The sequence below is a fragment of the Aspergillus tanneri genome (assembly GCF_003426965.1).
Source record: "Aspergillus tanneri strain NIH1004 chromosome Unknown AapTan_1_pilon_pilon_pilon, whole genome shotgun sequence".
Taxonomy (NCBI): Eukaryota; Fungi; Ascomycota; class Eurotiomycetes; order Eurotiales; family Aspergillaceae; genus Aspergillus; species Aspergillus tanneri.
Window position 1 is genome coordinate 425,524 of NW_022984628.1, and position 18,804 is coordinate 444,327.

General features: G+C 50.1%; 6 protein-coding genes across 6 annotated transcripts; 4 read left to right on the forward strand and 2 right to left on the reverse strand.

Moving 5' to 3' along the window:
* Nucleotides 1-669: 669 nt before the first annotated feature.
* On the forward strand, nucleotides 670-3,153 carry PUT3 (transcription factor domain-containing protein; the record flags this gene model as incomplete). The annotated part of the gene is made up of 11 exons (XM_033566898.1): nucleotides 670-677; nucleotides 733-861; nucleotides 928-974; nucleotides 1,052-1,177; nucleotides 1,230-1,392; nucleotides 1,450-1,738; nucleotides 1,797-1,921; nucleotides 1,972-2,047; nucleotides 2,101-2,170; nucleotides 2,244-2,615; nucleotides 2,684-3,153. 11 exons carry the CDS (start codon nucleotides 670-672, stop codon nucleotides 3,151-3,153), a joined length of 1,875 nt encoding a protein of 624 aa, XP_033428893.1.
* Nucleotides 3,154-3,569: 416 nt separating this feature from the next.
* Nucleotides 3,570-7,459, forward strand: ATNIH1004_002204 (5-oxoprolinase; the record flags this gene model as incomplete). The annotated part of the gene is made up of 2 exons (XM_033566899.1): nucleotides 3,570-6,086; nucleotides 6,140-7,459. The coding sequence occupies 2 exons, from the start codon at nucleotides 3,570-3,572 to the stop codon at nucleotides 7,457-7,459; spliced, it is 3,837 nt and encodes a 1,278-aa protein (XP_033428894.1).
* Nucleotides 7,460-7,838: 379 nt separating this feature from the next.
* ATNIH1004_002205 (MFS transporter) lies at nucleotides 7,839-9,483 on the reverse strand (the record flags this gene model as incomplete). Its single annotated transcript, XM_033566900.1, has 2 exons — nucleotides 7,839-8,130; nucleotides 8,192-9,483. 2 exons carry the CDS (start codon nucleotides 9,481-9,483, stop codon nucleotides 7,839-7,841), a joined length of 1,584 nt encoding a protein of 527 aa, XP_033428895.1.
* Nucleotides 9,484-10,617: 1,134 nt separating this feature from the next.
* Nucleotides 10,618-12,559, forward strand: ATNIH1004_002206 (uncharacterized protein; the record flags this gene model as incomplete). Its single annotated transcript, XM_033566901.1, has 2 exons — nucleotides 10,618-10,652; nucleotides 10,714-12,559. 2 exons carry the CDS (start codon nucleotides 10,618-10,620, stop codon nucleotides 12,557-12,559), a joined length of 1,881 nt encoding a protein of 626 aa, XP_033428896.1.
* A 521-nt stretch (nucleotides 12,560-13,080) lies between these two features.
* Nucleotides 13,081-15,278, forward strand: ATNIH1004_002207 (putative 5'-nucleotidase; the record flags this gene model as incomplete). Its single annotated transcript, XM_033566902.1, has 4 exons — nucleotides 13,081-13,184; nucleotides 13,248-13,458; nucleotides 13,534-13,727; nucleotides 13,781-15,278. 4 exons carry the CDS (start codon nucleotides 13,081-13,083, stop codon nucleotides 15,276-15,278), a joined length of 2,007 nt encoding a protein of 668 aa, XP_033428897.1.
* Nucleotides 15,279-16,029: 751 nt separating this feature from the next.
* Nucleotides 16,030-18,075, reverse strand: ATNIH1004_002208 (uncharacterized protein; the record flags this gene model as incomplete). The annotated part of the gene is made up of 3 exons (XM_033566903.1): nucleotides 16,030-17,259; nucleotides 17,315-17,645; nucleotides 17,735-18,075. 3 exons carry the CDS (start codon nucleotides 18,073-18,075, stop codon nucleotides 16,030-16,032), a joined length of 1,902 nt encoding a protein of 633 aa, XP_033428898.1.
* Nucleotides 18,076-18,804: the final 729 nt, after the last annotated feature.

The following is an 18,804-nucleotide window of genomic DNA, read 5'->3' on the forward strand; positions in this document are numbered from 1 at the left end:
CCATAAAGAAGTCGGGTAAATCTGGCTCATCGGGCCGATGGGGATCAGTCAGCAGACTGCGCACCAATCAATACTCCGGAGTATGCCAGTGAAGCGACCGGGCGGTGGGGATGTTCGAAATGAGGGGGAAATTGAGACAACGGTGCAGTGAGACCATCGGCCTGCTGGGCAGATTACAAGCAGATGAATCAGAGACGACTGCCGACTATCGATCAACCGAACTAGACAACAATTCCATTGACTCAAACTCTTGCCAAGGAGCACATATCCCTGTCGCTACGGTCGATCGGATACTGCGGGAGCCACAAAGCCGCATATTGGGCACTAGAATCCACTAGGAGATTGATTGTAGCTTCGTGCTTCGTGCTTCGTGCGTCCATTTGTCGAGTCGCACCGACATCGCCCAACGATCTCGTGGGGAAAGGACCCAAGGCTGTTAGTGCCGTCTCGCGACCAGTACAGTCTTCATTACTATTAGCCTCACGTTACTAGGCTTTAGAATATCGGAATAGTCCCAAGCCTGGTCGTAACCGCTAGGTCTGCTTTTTCTCGAACATCTGCGACATGGTTATCTCATACCCGCAATAACCGTGACTGCCGATGGCTCCAGAGAAGGCGAAAGGCAGAATGTATCAACGATTAGAAGATCGCTCCAATACCCGGCGCTCGATGGTCGCGTATGTCGAAGAGCTATGAGGAGTGCATGATGACCATGGCTAACGATCGTGGCAGATGTAATCGATGCCGCAATAGAAAGACCCGATGTGCAGGAAATCCTCCTCATCCGTGTGCGGCATGTGAGGATGCAGGCCAAGTCTGTGTGTATTCGGAAGCTGAGAAGCGCGTGTCAATTCCAGAGAGGTGAGCAAGAGTCGCAATGAGAGGGCGCGCGATGACAGAGCGCATGATTGCTGACTAGCCAATCAGTTACTATCGTCAGCTCCAGTCGCAGGCCCGGGGGCCTTCCCGTCCAGGTATGAACATATGCCAGTTGCTGCCTGTTGCCTGATATTAGTATTTCCAAATTTGAGATATTGATTACTTTCCTCAGATGAGAGTCCCAATCCCAGTCCCGCGCAGTCTAGCCCATACACGGGCGTGGAAGTACCAATTGATCGAGATGACTGGTGGTACAAGGGAACTGATAATCTATTTTTGAACCGATCTGGAGAGCATCGTAAGTGTATCAATACAGCGGTGATTTGCACGCGAAGGCTGACGAGGCACAGAGTTCGTGGGAGCATCATCGGCTACCCACCTGGCCAAACGCCTGCACCCAACTTCCGCCCATCTTGCATGGGATGTGCGTCCGCTGTACGACGACCCTTTGTCTCTGCGGATGTCAACAACACGGGCTCTCCCTCAAATGCCGCCTTTCGAGTTTGCAAAGCGGTTGTTTTGGGTGCAGTATACGTACATAGGAACAATATTTTCTCTAATTCATCCCAGAGACTTCGAGGAGCGTCTGAAGATGGTATACAACCAACCTCCTGATTTCTCCAGCAGAGAGTCGTGCCTTGTCTACTGTCAGGTGCTGTTGGTTGTCGCCTTTGGGCTCATGTACTCGGTTAACCAATGGTCGGGAGATGACGGTCCGCCTGGTTTCAAATACTTTAAGCATGCCTTGCGTTTCTTGCCGGACATTCATGAGGAGGGCTCCATATTCTTCGTCGAAGTGTTGTGCTATGTCGCATATTACATGCAGAATCTAAATCGACGCGATGCTGCGTTTCTTTACGTACGTTTGGCATATATAACGTCCTAAATGCCAATGGATATTGACACAAAAGATGCAGATTGGTCTCGCCCTTCGTATGGCCATTTCATTGGGTCTTCATCAGGAAGTGTCGGACTCCACGATCACTGAAGACGATCGAAACCGTCGACGACGAGCTTGGTGGTCAGTATATAGTTTGGATCGGTATGATGCGCCCCAGTCTACACTCCCAAATACAGTCTAACCTTAGACAGCCTGCTTTCGGTCAAGTCAGGTAACCCTATCACAATCCATGACGAAGATATTGGAACAACATGGCCAATTCCTCTGGTAGGTGGCTCATCCAAACATGGTAAGGAAGACATGGTACTGATTTTATACAGGATGGAGCGAGCGCTGTTCCATGGCCATCCGTTGTACTTACTTATTACACGCAGCTGTCAAGAATCTTAGGTAGGATTGGAGAAGGTGAGATGCATACGCCCCTCGTATTCTAGCAAAATAGCGACTGATCGTGTGGGCTTAGAAATCTATCGTAAGAAGCCTCGAACCGGCTCCAGCCTATTTGTCTCTGTACAGAGTATCACGAATGACCTGTCTGGTTGGCTGCATCGGATCCCTGATCAGCTCCGTATCAATTTCTCTACCATCAATGAGCATATAAATCGTGAATCAGTGTCAATTTTCTTACACTTTTATTCCTGTGTCAATATGACCGCCAGACCTCTGGTGTTCTACGTTATTCAGCGACGCCTGGATGCGGAAGATCAAGCATCTGCGACCGAGGATTGGAAAGGTGGGCTCTCACAGAATACAGTGGCTGTTATCGACAGCTGTATTACCGCAGCCCGTGCGACCACCATCATTATGGATGCTGCGGCGAAGCATAATTTGGTCGGTATGTGAATGTTTCGGGCTTCCAATTTCTGTTACCGTTTATTCCAAGCAATCTAATTTACCACATAGCGACGTACGGCTACCTCGATGGTGAATACATATTTTCGGCAGCGTTATTACTCGTCATGGTCAATGCAGCTTTTCCTTATAATGAATCAAATGCTCGAACAATGGATATGGCATTGAACTTGCTCCGCAGCATGGCAGACCGGGGGAACGCTTATCTTGGGTCACGCCATTCACTACTACTCGAGCTCAAGTCGGCCATCGGGTCCAATCACTCCAGGAAGGGGGATCTTCCTGCATGCTCTCCTAATACTCCCAGCAGCGCCCAACAGACGAGCCCATCAGCGAATGTGGTCCAAGAGCAATCCCCGGTGGTCTCCACCGAATGGCCTTCTCAGCAAGATTTACCGTCTATGCGGGATATTTCATTCAACTTTGACATCAATGACGATCCTGGGCTCTGGGAGGAAGTGCTGGGTCAGATTGACATCGACATGGATACCGACTGGATTGAGAATACCCTGAGAAAATGACGAGAGACGGATATGTATATGTTTGTACTTTAATAGAGGGATTTTACGATGTATTGTTATGATAATAGCCTCAGAAATAAATTTAATCTTTGACAACTACCGTACACTCCGTATAACCACTACATCATCACTGGTGGTGGAAACCACATAACTCATTCCAGTCTTAGAGCGCCACGGTGTCGGCACCGTCGGTCCGCCCGTCCCGAAGACAGCAGCATCGGGCCGACACGTGACCGCGTTCCCTCCAGTAGACGACCCCAGAGACCCATCGGGAAATGGACCATTGGCGATGTCGCTATCATCCCCTTCCCCTCTGTGGAGGTGCTGGATATTTTAAGCCGGGGAATGCCCCTCGTCAATACCCCAGTATTCCTCTTCCATTCTTCTGCGGCCTCATATAGTCCATATCAAACACCATGGCCGGGAATGGGAAGGTTACTATTTCTATCGACCGGGGTGGCACATTTACTGATGTGCATGCCATTGTCCCCGGTCGCCCTGACATCATTCTAAAGTTACTTTCTGTTGACCCTTCCCACTATCAAGATGCTCCCACCGAGGGTGTTCGACAGATCCTCGAGATGGTCACGGGTGAGTCATACCCACGAGGAAAGCCTCTCAAGCTGGATGCTATCGGCAGTCTACGCATGGGGACTACAGTGGCCACCAATGCCTTGCTGGAGAGGAAAGGTGCTCGATCCGCACTCTTAACGACAAAGGGATTCCGTGATCTTTTGAAGATCGGTGACCAATCGCGTCCTAACATTTTCGACTTGTCCATGGCCCGACCAGGCGTTCTGCCCGAGGGAGTGGTGGAAATCAATGAGCGGGTGGTTCCCTGTCACCCATCCGCCAGTAGAGACTCATTTTCTGGTTGTCGTCTCGTGGAGGGCGTGACGGGTGAGAAGTTTCGCGTCGTACAGGAGTTGGATGTGGACGAGGTCCGATCCGAGCTTCACCGATTGAAGGAGCAAGGGTACCAGTCCTTGTCTGTTGCCTTGGTTCATTCGTTTGCCTATCCGCAACATGAACGTGTGATCGGGGAACTGGCCGAGGGCATGGGGTTCTCCGTTACTTTGTCTTCCAAGTTGCAACCAATGATTAAAATTGTGCCTCGAGGCATGTCCGCTGCTGCTGATGCCTATCTGACTCCAGTTATCAAGACCTACATAGACTCGATTTCGTCCAGCTTTGAAGGCGGCCTGGAACGACAGCGAGAATGCCGGTTCGAGTTCATGCAGTCGGATGGTGGACTTGTCGACTTCCGCAAGTTTAGTGGGTTGAAGGCGATCCTTTCTGGTCCAGCTGCCGGCGTGGTGGGTTTCGCAGCGACCAGCTATGATCCCACGGAACAGACACCAGTGATTGGCTTCGATATGGGCGGTACCTCTACCGATGTATCTCGATATGATGGCCATCTGGAACATGTATTTGGATCCAAGCTCGCCGGCGTTCTCATTCAATCTCCACAGCTCGACATCAATACTGTCGCCGCAGGTGGTGGCTCGATCTTGGCATACCGCAACGGACTTTTCTACGTCGGACCCGAATCAGCATCCGCTCACCCCGGTCCTGCTTGCTACCGCAAGGGGGGTCCCTTGACAGTTACAGACGCTAACCTGTTCCTTGGCCGTCTGCTGCCTGAATATTTCCCACATATCTTTGGCCCTAACGAGGACCAGCCGCTCGACCTTGAAGCAACAACCAAGCTTTTTACCGAATTAACCGAGAAGATTAACAAGGAGCGTAGGGAAACCGGCCAGTCGGAATACACGCCAGAAGAGATTGCACTGGGATTCTTGAAGGTTGCGGATGAGTCCATGGCTCGCCCTATTCGGAATCTTACCGAAGCTCGTGGTTTCGAAACCGCATCGCATCATTTGGCTTGCTTTGGTGGAGCAGGTGGCCAACATGCATGCTCTGTTGCAGCTTCTTTAGGCATTTCTCGCATCATTATCCACAAATATTCCTCTGTGCTCTCGGCTTACGGCTTGGCCCTGGCCGAGGTTGTGAAGGAGTCACAGGAGCCGGTTTCCACGGATTATTTGAGCTCTCAATCAGCGCTCGAAAAGCGATTTAGCGAAATGACTAAGTTGGCGACAGAAGATATGAATATCCAAGGCTTTTCGAACGAGCAGGTCCGACACGAGCTTTATCTCAACATGCGTTATGATGGCTCAGATACCAGCCTCATGATCCTGAAGCCGGAAGATGGCTCTGGTTTCTTGGAGCGATTCCGGGTTCGCCACCGGAGGGAGTTCAATTTCAACTCGGACCGCCCTGTCCTTGTTGATGATATTCGTGTGCGTACGATCGCTGCGTCAAAGGTGCGGACGGAGAAGAGCCCCCTTGCGCAGCTGAAGGAGGCCTCCTTGAAGGATGTCGCTACCTCCCCGGATAACACCTCAAAGGCCTACTTTGATGGCTGTTCCAGTCGTATCGACACGCCTGTCTATCTATTGGACAAGCTTGACAAGAGTACGCGTGTCCATGGTCCCGCTGTGATCATTGATAAGACGCAGACTATCGTGGTGGCTCCGGATTCGGTGGCCAGTATTTTGGACACTTGCATTGTCATTGACTTGAAAGAGTCCCAAAGTGGCTCGACTGTCAGTGGCGTTCCTTCAGGAATTGATCCTATTCGCTTGAGTATTTTCGGTCATCGGTTCATGTCGATTGCGGAGCAGATGGGCCGTACGCTACAGAAGACATCTGTATCCACAAATATCAAGGAGCGTTTAGACTTCTCCTGTGCTCTATTTTCTCCTGACGGAGGACTGGTTGCCAATGCACCCCACGTTCCAGTCCATCTTGGCTCCATGCAGTTCGCTGTTCGCTTCCAACACAAGAAATGGCTTGGGCAATTGAAGGATGGCGATGTCCTGGTTGCCAACCATCCTAGCTCCGGCGGAACGCATTTGCCGGACATCACAGTGAGTGACCATTGGATTCTAATATGTAATAATTTTGCTAATTTATCATGCAGGTCATCACCCCTGTTTTCGATAGGCCTGGCGGCAGCGAAATCATGTTCTATGTGGCATCTCGCGGCCATCATGCCGATATTGGAGGCATTCTTCCGGGATCCATGCCACCCAAGTCGACCGAGCTCTGGCAGGAAGGAGCCGCGATTGAGGGTGACAAGGTTGTTAGCAACGGAGTCTTCGACGAGGATCGCATGATCGAGCTTTTGGTCCGGAAGCCAGCAGAACATCCAGGATGCTCTGGAGCTCGATGCGTCAGCGACAACATTTCCGACCTGAAAGCACAAATTGCCGCTAATACCCGTGGTATCACTTTAATCCAAGGTCTTTTTGCTGAATACGGCGTTGAAACAGTCCAGAAATACATGTACGCAATTCAGGAAACCGCCGAAACTGCCGTTCGCAATCTCCTAAAAGATCTCCATCATCGTTTCGGCGGTCAGCCATTGGAAGCAGTCGACTACATGGACGATGGAACCCCCATCAAATTGAAAATCACCATCAACGGGTCTGACGGATCTGCTGTCTTTGATTTTGCAGGGACCGGGCCTGAAGTGTACGGTGGATGGAATGCTCCCATTGCCATAACCCACTCTGCCATCATCTACTGTTTGAGGTGTATGATCAATGCAGACGTTCCTCTCAACCAGGGATGCTTGGCCCCTATTGATATCCAAGTACCATCGCCCAGTATTCTCGCACCCACGAAGACCGCCGCCGTTGTTGGAGGAAACGTCGTGACCTCACAGCGTATCACCGACGTTGTTCTAAAAGCCTTCCATGCCTGTGCAGCATCCCAGGGATGCTGCAACAACCTGACATTTGGCACGAACTCCAAAACTGACACAGAGACCGGCAAGATAACCCCCGGCTTCGGATACTATGAAACCATTGCGGGAGGCAGCGGCGCCGGACCAACATGGAAGGGTGAATCGGGTATCCACGTGCACATGACTAACACTCGTATCACGGACCCGGAGATTCTCGAGAAACGATATCCGACACTGCTCCGTCAGTTCACGCTTCGTTCCGGGTCCGGAGGTAAGGGTCTGAACCCTGGTGGTGACGGAGTGGTTCGCGATATCGAGTTCCTGGCGCCTATGGAATGCTCGATCTTGTCGGAGCGACGTGTCCACCGTCCTTACGGACTTGAAGGCGGAGAGGACGCTCAATCTGGTCTTAATCTGTGGGTTTCTCGGGACCGCGAGACTGGTCAAGAAAGGGTTGTGAATATCGGTGGTAAAAATACGGTGTCTGTGCAGACTCATGATCGGGTGGTTATCATGACTGCTGGTGGAGGTGGCTGGGGAGCTGCACAATAGATTTAGATTATCCTGTGTATATTTGGTTATGGATGTGATATTGTTGATTAGAATATATTTATTTGAATGTCTAGATGGGCGTGAACTATTATAGAATGTAGGGGTCGTGTTAGAATTGTAAATATGGATACAGCCGTAGAAAGGGTAGGCTACCAAAAATATAGACAGTGTTCTGATACATTCTCTTAAACTCTTGGTACGGAGGATCCTAATACATTAGTTAAGTGGAATTGTTTGTAGATACACTTCGAATTAAGTTTTTAAGTGTACGCTACTCCTGACTTTTCATATGAGGTAGCTCTCTATTCAAGAATACAGTCTATATACTATCATGATAATAATCTTTGTACACGTCTCAACAGATCCAAAAATCTGAAGATCAGCCAGATTTGCGGGTGATATGATGCCTCTTCCAACTAACCACCATAAACAGAACCGACACAACCAATCCCAACCCTGCAAACCCAATCCCTAAATACAAAGCTCCTCGGTAGCCTTCGAGAACGTGCTGACCGTCCTTATTCAGATTGGATTCCACGGTGCCTGCGAATCCGAGACCCAAGGAAATAGAGTAGTTCACCGTTGTAGTTATCAACGACGCTGCAAGGCCCTGGTGTTGACCCGGCATCGAGTTGCTGAGGATTATCGTTCCAGAGGGGAATGACATATCCCTGATTCACGAACGGAAGGTTAGCTAGCTACACTGATAATGTATCAATGGTAATAACTTACATCCCCCATGGTGTGATCAGACTGACTAGAAACGCCTGTGCCCAGTAGGTTTGAGAAATAGGCAACGTTGCCATAAGCGACAAGCCGATCGTAAAGCAAATCATAGCGCAGAACATAATGATACTGGGAGATACTCGACTGAGAAGAAACCCAGTAACCATGGCTGCGACAGCACCGGACACCGTAGCCGTGGACATTTTGGCGGTTGCTAATAGGGGCGTATCTCCTTTGATGACCTGCATAAACTGGTAGAAGTAATAGACAAGAATTCCGAAACTCGACCATCCAGCAGCGATACAGCTCAGCACCCAAGCCAAATCGCCCGTGAATATCGACCGTGGCAACAGTGGACATCGTGCAGATCGCTCAATCACTGCAAATAAAGCCATAAGGGCGAATCCCACGATGAGAAGAACGTAGGTATATGGATTTTGCCAGCCCACCAATGCGGCCTGATTCCAAGCAAAGTTGATCAGAATGAGTGCGGGGATTCCCGCAGCTGCACCGAGCAAATCCAGCCGGATCCAGACCGGCAAGTCCTCCTTGAATTGAGGTCGAGGGGTATGCGGGATCACCCACAAACCCAGCGCCGCGAAGACAAAACACATGATGCCCATCACCCAGTATCCCCAAGGCCACCAGACGAACTGGGCAAAAATGGAAGAGAACGCGCCGCCGATGATAAACCCACCGGGGGCGGTAGCACCGAAGAGGCTGAAAATCATCTCTTTGCGCAGGCCGGGTGGATAGGCGCGACCGAAAATAGCAATGGCATTTGGCAATAGCATAGCGGGTCCCATGCCTTGAAACGCACGACAGCAATCGAAGAACATCTGGTTGGACCATACACCGAAGCCCCCGAGAAGCGACCACAGACCGAACCAGACGAAGCCAATTGTGAACATCAGTCGATGGCCGTAGACATCTCCTAAACGTCCAGCAACCAAAATAAACGTGCCGACGGTTAAGCTATAAGCCGCTGCAAACCAACTCAATTCTCCCGGATTCGAGGTATTGAAACTTTCGCCAATGATATGAACAGGCACAACTGACATTGCTAATCCGGCTTGCGTCGTGAACTGGGCCATACATACAACCGTTATGAAGATTATCTCCTTCCACAGGGCCTTGGGAGGCTCGATGGCTGCCGACTGGGAGGTCTCGACCTGGGTCAATGGTTGAGGGTCTTCATCGTCGTCAGTCGGGGAAGTCTCATTCTGGGAAGCGTAATGCCTGTGGGACTCGGATTTGTACGAGAAGCGTACATCTCGGTGGTCGTTTTCCACGCTCATGGTTGATTCAATCTTCGAAGACCAGACGGAATCCTGGAATGTACCCTGGGGACAAGGCCACTTAAAAAGATTTTTCGCGCCATGACCGGATGGCGCATGAATCTCACGCCGACCCACTGTCCTTCCACAAATGGCTTGAAAATCAAGAATAAGGTAGCTGAAGATCGTAAAGCGAACCAAGGATCTCGTTGATTCCGCAGAAACGCGGGTGAAATCCGCGTTGATTGATAAGACGATACGAGAGGGAATTGATGCCTTAGCGATAAGGCTCCCTTCACTGAATACGATGGAGTTATAATATCAGCCAATTATTTCTGGTTTCGCAAAGAGCTCGATTGCTGCAATCATCCCAATCGCAACGTCCCTGAGTTCTTGAGGAATGAGACCCAAAATGCAGGAGTTATGCAGCAATTATAGGCTAAAGTGCTGTACTCCCGACTAATTCATCCCTTGCAGCGAAGCCACCCAGGTCCTCTACCAACAAAGAGCCCGCGACAAGATGATACAACTAATCATATCAACAATAACAAGTCATCAAGCTCATAGTGGATACTCCTAGATCCACTACTCGGTACTATATATTGAGTTAAAGTCAATTGAAATGCTGCCACAGCCCTTTTTATAAGGAGAAAACGAACTCAATGTGGTTACATAATCGGGAATCACATGCCCTGCCCGACCAGGGGATCCCAAGCACGACGGCTTCAAAACATTCGACCTAGTACCTCCCAGTGACGGCGCAGATTTTTCTGCTTCGTCGCTGCCTATTTCCACTCTGGTCATCGTGATGTGAAGAGGCATCTCTTCCACCGATTTTGACGGCGGCTGGTGACACATTCACCCACGTACTCGACCTCTCTCTCCGATCATGTCTTCCTCCTGACCCTTACCCCGCTGGACTTTCGAGATACCCCAGGAGCTTCCCCCCCCCCCTCCATCACGGCCTGGAGCGTCTGGCATTCTTTTCTTTTTTTTCTTGTTCTTCTTCCAGCCCGTTTGATATTTAGCCTGTCCAGAGTCTTTCCCGAGCTCCGTTCATGGTTTTAGTTATTTGATCCTCTGCCTAAACTTTTCGTTCCTTGTCTTCGCCAAACATCTACTTTCCAACCGTCCTCTCGCACTCTGAATTTGGCCATGGGGAACCCCCCGACAAAAATTATTATTGTCAGGTGAGCTGTCACCTACCCCGAAGCCAAAGGTGTGAACAGAGGGACCGCTAATTCTTAATAGGCATGGCGCTCGACTGGATGCGGCCGACAAAAACTGGCATCTCACATCCCCCACTCCCTACGATCCTCCTTTATCCTACGGTGGTTGGATCCAATCTCGTACTCTTGGGGCACAAATCATCACCTTACTGCAGTCCTCGGATGATGAGCCCTTACCTCAGGAGAAAGAGGAACATAAGTTGCCGTCCTTTCGCCCACAGCCCGCAAGGCGGAAACGAAGAGTGATCATTCACTCGTCCCCCTATCTTCGATGTTTACAGACTGCGATCGCAGTAAGTTCGGGGATTAGCCAACACTATCCGGATACAGACATTGCCTTGTCGCCGAAACCCCCGGCGATCAACTACCCGAGAAGCCACTCCGCGGGCAATGGCAGAGTGTCAGTCCACGGGTTTAATGTTAGCACGGCCGTACCGAATATATCTGCCAACGATCATCGCTGTCTTCTACGTGTGGATGCTTGTCTAGGAGAGTGGCTACACTCCGGCTATTTCGAGGATATCAGCCCTCCTCCCAAGTCTGAGAGGATGGTAGCAGCTGCCAAGGCAGAGCTACTGAGGCGTGACAGTATTGTTCCTGATGCCGATATTAATTCTAGGCCGTCTGTCGGGCACTTCCCTGGTGGATGGGGCAGGAGTGATATCCCTCGTCTCCCGAGCATGGAGGAAAAGGAGGAGCAGACCAAACCATCGCCCGACTCAGACAGGGGCGGCCGCAGAGAACAAAGGAGCCGCGCGGCGAGTTACGATTCGATGCAGTCAGCCGACACACCAGTCACCCAGAGAATTCCCGGCAGGATAGATACCAGCCTGTCGCCTATCCCCGACGGACTGTATGCCCCTCCAACACCCAGCTATGCTATATCCCCTTCGGAACCTATCCCAACTGGGTACGTCTCTCATGCCCGTGACGCCTGCGTGATGATCGATTATCAGTGGGATAGCATGCGCGAACCGCAAGCCTGGGGTAGTGGGGGCGAGTATGAGGAGGAGTGGAGTACCATGGATACCCGCTTTCGTGTCGGACTGGAGCGCATGATCTCCTGGTACCAAAATCACGACCTATCCATACCCTACAACAGGCCCCGGCGTCATTCACAATTGTCAGATAGCACCGGGGATGCTAGCGCGGCGGGTGACCGCGATGAATCGATCGAGACGGTTCTCATCATAGTGACTCACGGGGCCGGGTGTAATTCGTTGATTTCCGCCATTAAAGGGGAAACTACTCTCGTGAATGTTGGGACGGCTTCCCTCACCTTAGCGGTTCTTAAAGATGGCGACAAATCAGCCACCAAGTCATCTGCTGTTGGTGGTCCAGTAAGCTCACACGAAGCAAATGGCGATCAGTCGGTGTTACAGAACTATAGTTTGCAAATGGTCGCAACGACCGAACATTTGCGGCACGGGGGGAACCCGACCATGTCCACCCTATCCTCTCCTACGGGTCTAACATCCCCTTCTGTCCCCTCGTACCGTCACCGTGGCCTATCTCGAAATTCCATCTCACAAAGTTCGTTTGTGATCGGGCCCTCGACAACGTCGGATACTGGATCCCGGGGGTGGACGATTACACGCCCCTCCACTGCTTCTGGTGGCCTCTGGGGTTCAATCTCAGCAAGCAAATCGAAAGATGATATTATGCCAAACTTTGGGGATTCCTGGTTGGGACAAGCTGCCAGTGCAGAAAATAGTAACGGAACAATATCAGATAGTACCTCGAATCAGCCCAAACAGTTACCCCAAAGGACCTTGTCTCAGCGTGGACTTTGGGGAAGTGCGCCGTTGAATAAAGACGCTGAGTCGGGCGTTAAGCGGCGTTGGACAGTGACAGAACGACGAATATAATCTCCTTTGCTCGTCCCTCCCCAATCCTCTGCGTTTTTTTTTCTTTTTCTTTTTTTTTTTTTTTTTTTTTTTGTTTGGGCATACTGCAAGGCGTTCAGGTGTTTTAAAACGCCAAATCTGGGACTGTTCGCACGGCCGATGGAAAATTAGATATTAGCTGCATGGATACCACTATGTCCCAAGGAAATCATACTACACCATTGTACAACAATACAAGCTTGCTATTACCTATGTAGTAGGTCCTATTGCCTCGGCATCTTGGTAACTATGGCTAGAACGAAGTAGGCTCGTAATGACGAATTGTACATGTAAGACTAAATTTATGAGCATTATTACCTAATGATTAAAGCTGTGGAGTAGCTGGCCATATCGGAGTATCTGATTGGCTCTACTAGGCCGAGAAACCCAGATGCCTGCATGCCCGATTGGGATACCTGAGGTCGTCAACGCCATTCAGTCATCCCCGGATTGCCGCTGACACATTTCCTCCCTCTTTCAACCTCTCCTCCCCTGATACCGATATGTCTGCAGTTGAGAAAGACGGTTTGTCGATCACCCATACCTGTGAAAGGACGGATGCTCCGGACCTACGCTTGATCCATTACAATGACGTCTACCACGTAGAGTATGAACCCCGCGGAGCGATGCGACCTGTTGCCGTTCTGAAATACTGACGATGAAGCTGAAGGGCAGGATCTGCCGAGCCAGTGGGCGGTGTTTCTCGATTCCAATCTGTGGTCAACTACTACCGATCAGATCCCCGGTTTGCCTCACTACCAAACCTTCTCACGTTCTTCTCTGGAGATGCCTTTAATCCTAGCCTCGAGAGCTCGGTGACGAAGGGCCGACACATGGTACCGTTTCTGAACAAAATCGGCACCGACGTAGCATGTCTTGGGGTACGTGTTGCATTTTCTTGATGGAAATAATGTAACTCCTGGGCTGGGCATAGCTGACATCTGCGGGCCTTGCAGAATCATGATCTCGACTTCGGTGTCGCACAGCTGCGCCACTTGCGCAGCCAGTGTCGGTTTCCTTGGCTGTTGGCAAATGTCCTGGATCCCGCTTTGGGCGAGGATGTTCCCATCGCTAACTGTGAGAGAACGTGGATATTAACATCGTCGAATGGGATTAAAGTAGGAGTGATTGGGCTAGGAGAGCGAGAATGGTAGGCTGCAAAGATTATGGTTGGTTCTGTTGTTGCATACTCACGATCTCCAGGCTCGGAACGATCAACTCCCTTCCTCCCGACTTGATTTATAAATCTGCTTCCAAAACGGCTATAGAACTGGTGCCACGTCTCCGGGAACAGGGCGCCGATATTATTGTCGCTGTCACTCACCAACGCGAGCCCAACGATTACAAACTGGCGGAGAATGTCCCGACGGGTATGATAGACATAATCTTGGGAGGTCACGACCATTTTTACGGCCATGCTATGGTAAATGGTATTCATGTTCTGCGGTCAGGAACCGACTTCAAACAATTAAGTTACATAGAAGCCTGGCGCAAAGAAAACGGACCCGGATGGGATTTCAACATCGTTCGCCGGGATATGTACCAGTCCATCTCCGAAGACCCCGCTACCGTGGCTCTCGTGGGGAAATTGACATCTAGCCTTAAATCGAAACTGGAGAAACCTGTTGGATATACCACCCGCTCGCTTGATGGGCGATTCTCTACAGTGCGGCAAAGAGAGTCTAATCTGGGGAATTTCGTCTGTGACCTTATGAGATTCTACTACGGTGCCGACTGTTCTTTAATGGCTGGTGGCACGATCCGAGGCGACCAGATCTACCCCCCCGGTATCCTGCGTCTTAAGGACATCCTGAATTGCTTCCCCTTCGAAGACCCGGTGGTATTGCTGCGCGTTCCAGGAAGCGCGCTTGTCGATGCTTTAGAAAACGGAGTGAGTCTCCTACCGGCACTAGAAGGCCGTTTCACCCAAGTCTCAAATATCTCGTTCAGCTTTAACCCGTCTGCTCCCCCGGGCTCACGCATTAATTGGGCCAAGGTAGGCGGGCGGCCGATTGAGTACGATCGGAGCTACCTCCTCGCCACACGAGGATACATGGGCCGTGGAAAAGACGGGTTTGCATCACTCCTTGTCCGGTCTTCCGGCGGTGAAATCGAAGAAGTCGTGGACGAAGAAAGCGGCGTACTGCTCAGCACCATCCTGCGACAATACTTCCTTAGTTTGAGGGTGATGGGCAAGTGGCAACGCTTTAGTAAAAGTATGACGCGACACTGGACCAATGTGCACAAGAATCTTCACGCCGATGGTTGGCTGAAACCAGCCTCTTCCACAACCTCGCCGGTCTCAGAGAAGATACCCTATCGACCACAACGACCGACGCTGAAGCGTGCCAAACGGTACCATTACGGACGATTCGCCGAAACGGACAGCGGAGTGGACAGTGGGACAGAGAATAAAATCCATGACGACGAGGCTATGGACTCCGACTCCGATTCGGATCCGGAGATCTTGACCTCCCTGCACCCTACTACCAACTATGTGACTCTGCCTGCGCGGTCGACAGTCGAGGAGGAGCATCGTCTTCGGCTTGCACGATGGGCCACTCGTAAATGGATGCACAAGGCCGGTCTAGAACCGTCTACTGTTGAAGATACTAACGAGTGCCCGGGTGTCACGCCGACTTGGACACCGGGTATTTCGCCACGACTAGAAGGACGAATTGTGATAGAGGGGTCAACATAGACATGGTTCGGGTGAAGGAATGACTTATGATGAAATGATTGCAGTTTAGACCTTATATATGAAGATGATACTTATATTTAGTTAAATTGGAATGAATCACTATGGTACATAATGCAGTAGCTGGTCAACATCGTTGAATTCCAAATAGTAGTCTGTTCACGTGGGCGCGACTAGCTGAAAGTCATCCATCCCCCAGTCCTTCTTTATGTAGTTATTAATAGTTATAATCATCAAATCGTCAGGTCGTCACGTTGCCTCTCTAACTACCGTATTCTATTCGATACTTCCACACAGATGCTGCCCCTATGCATCAGTCCATCAGACAGTCGTAGCATATTAAATATTCAGCATCCAACCAGCACAGCTCTGCCATTTGTATCCTTCTTAGACTTTCAATCCTTCTGTCACATAAGATAATCCCCTCGTCTCCGAAACAGTACCTTCGGACAATATAATCTGCGCCGTGTGATGGCGTATTGGGATACGCGACAGGCAGGATATTGTTGGTCTGGGATATCCGCAGGATCCAAGAGATTGGGGCATCTCAGAGCTGTTTGTGGTGGGCTTGCCATTGGACGAATGTTTAGAGAACAAGGTCCATCAAATCGATGGAGACGGTTTCGGGATGAAAAACCTCCAGTGATATATGCTTAGTGTGGAAATTGTCGGCATTATATTGTCAGAACAGTCACCTCGGTCCAAATCACCATAGGAAAAATCAGAAACCATGATAAACAAAAATGTCGAAGGCTCATTGTACTCCAACTGGCCGTGCACCGGACAGATTCACAACCCGTCCCCCGGCAGCCGCAGCTCCAAAAGTATTGGCGCTGGCAGGTGGAGGCTGCACCCACCCAGGAACACTGTCATCATCGCCTTCTCTGGCAAGTATTGTTTGCCAAACATTGGGGAAGCCGGTAGGCAGTGCACCACGGATTCGTGCACCTGGAATGGCGAACCTGGGATTTTTATGCGTAAGATATCCACGCATGAGACCCTGGCTCAATAGTGATGCGAGAATCGACTCGAGCTCTCGCATCATCACTGTCGGTTTTCCTTTCTCGTTTTCAGAGTCAGAGTCACTGTAGTTGGCATACGGATCTAGCTTGAGATCTTGATAATCCACCGGAAGTTGCCCGTCGATTAGAGACTTGGTTAGGTTTGGTTGGGGAAGTCCCTGCTCATCAAAAAACACATCTGGGCAGAGATAATCAGCATATTGAGACAGCAATGTCGAGTCTGGCTTTAGTTCGGCCCCGTTAACCTGGTCAACACCGGCAAAATCCGGATCCGAAAGCTTATAAATGAGCTGCGATCCAATATCGTTGTTTCCCGCCTTTGCGTCAATACCCCCATTTCTCTGTCGGAACCCAAGCCCGCCTTGTGCTGACTGCGCATGTTGCCACTGAAGCCACCGCACAGCTGTCTCCAGCTTGTTTAGGTAGAGAAATGGAGGAGGCCCACGTTGACTTTGACCTTGTGGTTCGCCATGGAAGCCACCGTGGGTAAACACTTTTCGTGCCAATGACCGCCACACAAGAATTTCGCAACGATTTCGCAAGGCAAGTAAGATGCCATTTTTTGCAAACCATTCGGTTGATGGCGAATCTAGGGCAAGGTGCTCTCGGAAGGCGATATAGTCCCCACGCATGATGAGTCGGCATATCGGAATAAATCTGTCCGCTAGCCCTTCTGATTCCGGGCGCTGCAATAATCCCAACGAAGGGAAGCGACCCATTATCATATTGCACGGAATAAGGTAGGTAAGAATGACCCGTTTTTGGCTCAGTGCCCGGCAATGGCACTGGTCATAGGCTGATTGCAGGGCTATTCGCGCAGGGAAGAAGAGATTGTTAAAGAAGAGGTACCGCCCGAGGTACTGTAGGTATGTCACTCTCTGAGATGCCGGGAAATACTTTAGCGGCGGAGATTGGGCACTGATACTGGCAAACATTTGCTCTGCGTTTCGAAGCTTCCCACACTGAACGGCTGTTAGTCATTGGTCCTAGCATAGGTCGCAATCACCAAAGCATTACCTGGAAAAGCAGTTTCAAACACAGATTTGCCATAAGGTAAATGCCAACCCGTTTCCCTTCAGGCTTCCCCTGCACTCCCGGGGTACCGCTACGATCCGTGAGGCATTTGATAAAAGCCTCACGAACAACATTTGCAGATTTTTCCACCAGTGTTACCTTCTCGATACTTTCATCCTGGTCATTGTTGCCCTCCATTCGGAGCAAATGCGCTACTAGCTCCGGCCGACGATCTAAACCCATAGCCAATTTTGCTAACACCTTCGACAAATATAGGACAGTAGGCAAAATAATGACACCAAATTGGCCATCACCTAGTGCCAGAACACATTGACTATGCAGAAATGAAGGGTCAGACGATCCTAGAGAGCGTGCCCGAATTGCAATACCGAATCGCCACCCGCAACTGACGGAATGACTTACTTGACTAGTCCTTTCAGCATGTTATACGTCTCAAGAAGGTTGTCAACATTAACGTCTCGGAGAAAGGTGAAGTAGAGTTTCATGAAGGTCGGGAAGGCAGTCCACGAGCTACTGCCCTTAGTACGTGGCACTAGCCCTTCGCATCGGCGCAGTAGATCGGCATCTTTCTGAGGCGTGTTGGGGTATTGTTGTTGTAATTCGTTCACCATCTGTTGGTATACATTAGATAAAGGAGGCTCAATCTGTAAAAAGTCTTGAAGCTTGTCCCCATCGCGATTTTTAACCAAGTCGGAAAGCCCTGATAGGAATCGGTCCAGGACCGGAGTCCCTGAAGAGGCCATAATTGAACTGATTCGAGGGTATGGTGTGTATAATGATTCGGGGGATGACCATAAAAAGTAGCTCAGATCAAAAGTTGCAGCTTATTGCCCTCATGGATTTAAGATACGCGCGTGCCCTTTTAACGAAGGGGACGGCTCAGCGGAGGACTCGCATTATAATAGGGGCGTAGTCAAAATAGTAGGGAAGAAACAAATAAGAAACAAGGACAAAGGTTGAGCACCCGAAGAATTTACAAAACCAGAGAACTGTTGTTGTCGTTTCTATCATTGTTCCATTCGAGCTGGTTCCGCTCAAAGGCGTTGGTGGACCTGGTCAGGTGACTACTTGGCATATGATGATTAGGTAATCTATCCCGTTAGGTTAGTTAACTTAACTTAGTTAACTAGATAATTGGCTAGTCAGCAGAAGTCACATGTTCTGAACTTCTTTCCACCCCATACTATTGCTCTACAGAGCTTCTGCTGCTGCTCTTGATAATGCCTGCAAGACCATCTATTGGACGCAGCCTTCCATCGGAGCTGATCAAGGAAGAAGAGTCATTCTGCAGGACGCTGCTCAAACAATGCCATTAAGTTGGATTTTGCGCTTACCGTGTGTTATATATTAATTGAAGCTCTATGCTACGAAAGCAGTGGTATAAACTGGACGATACGACCCTATGAGTCTTCGAAACAGGCCGCTTGAGATGTTATGACGATTATGGATTCCGATTTGGTCAAGTTGATATG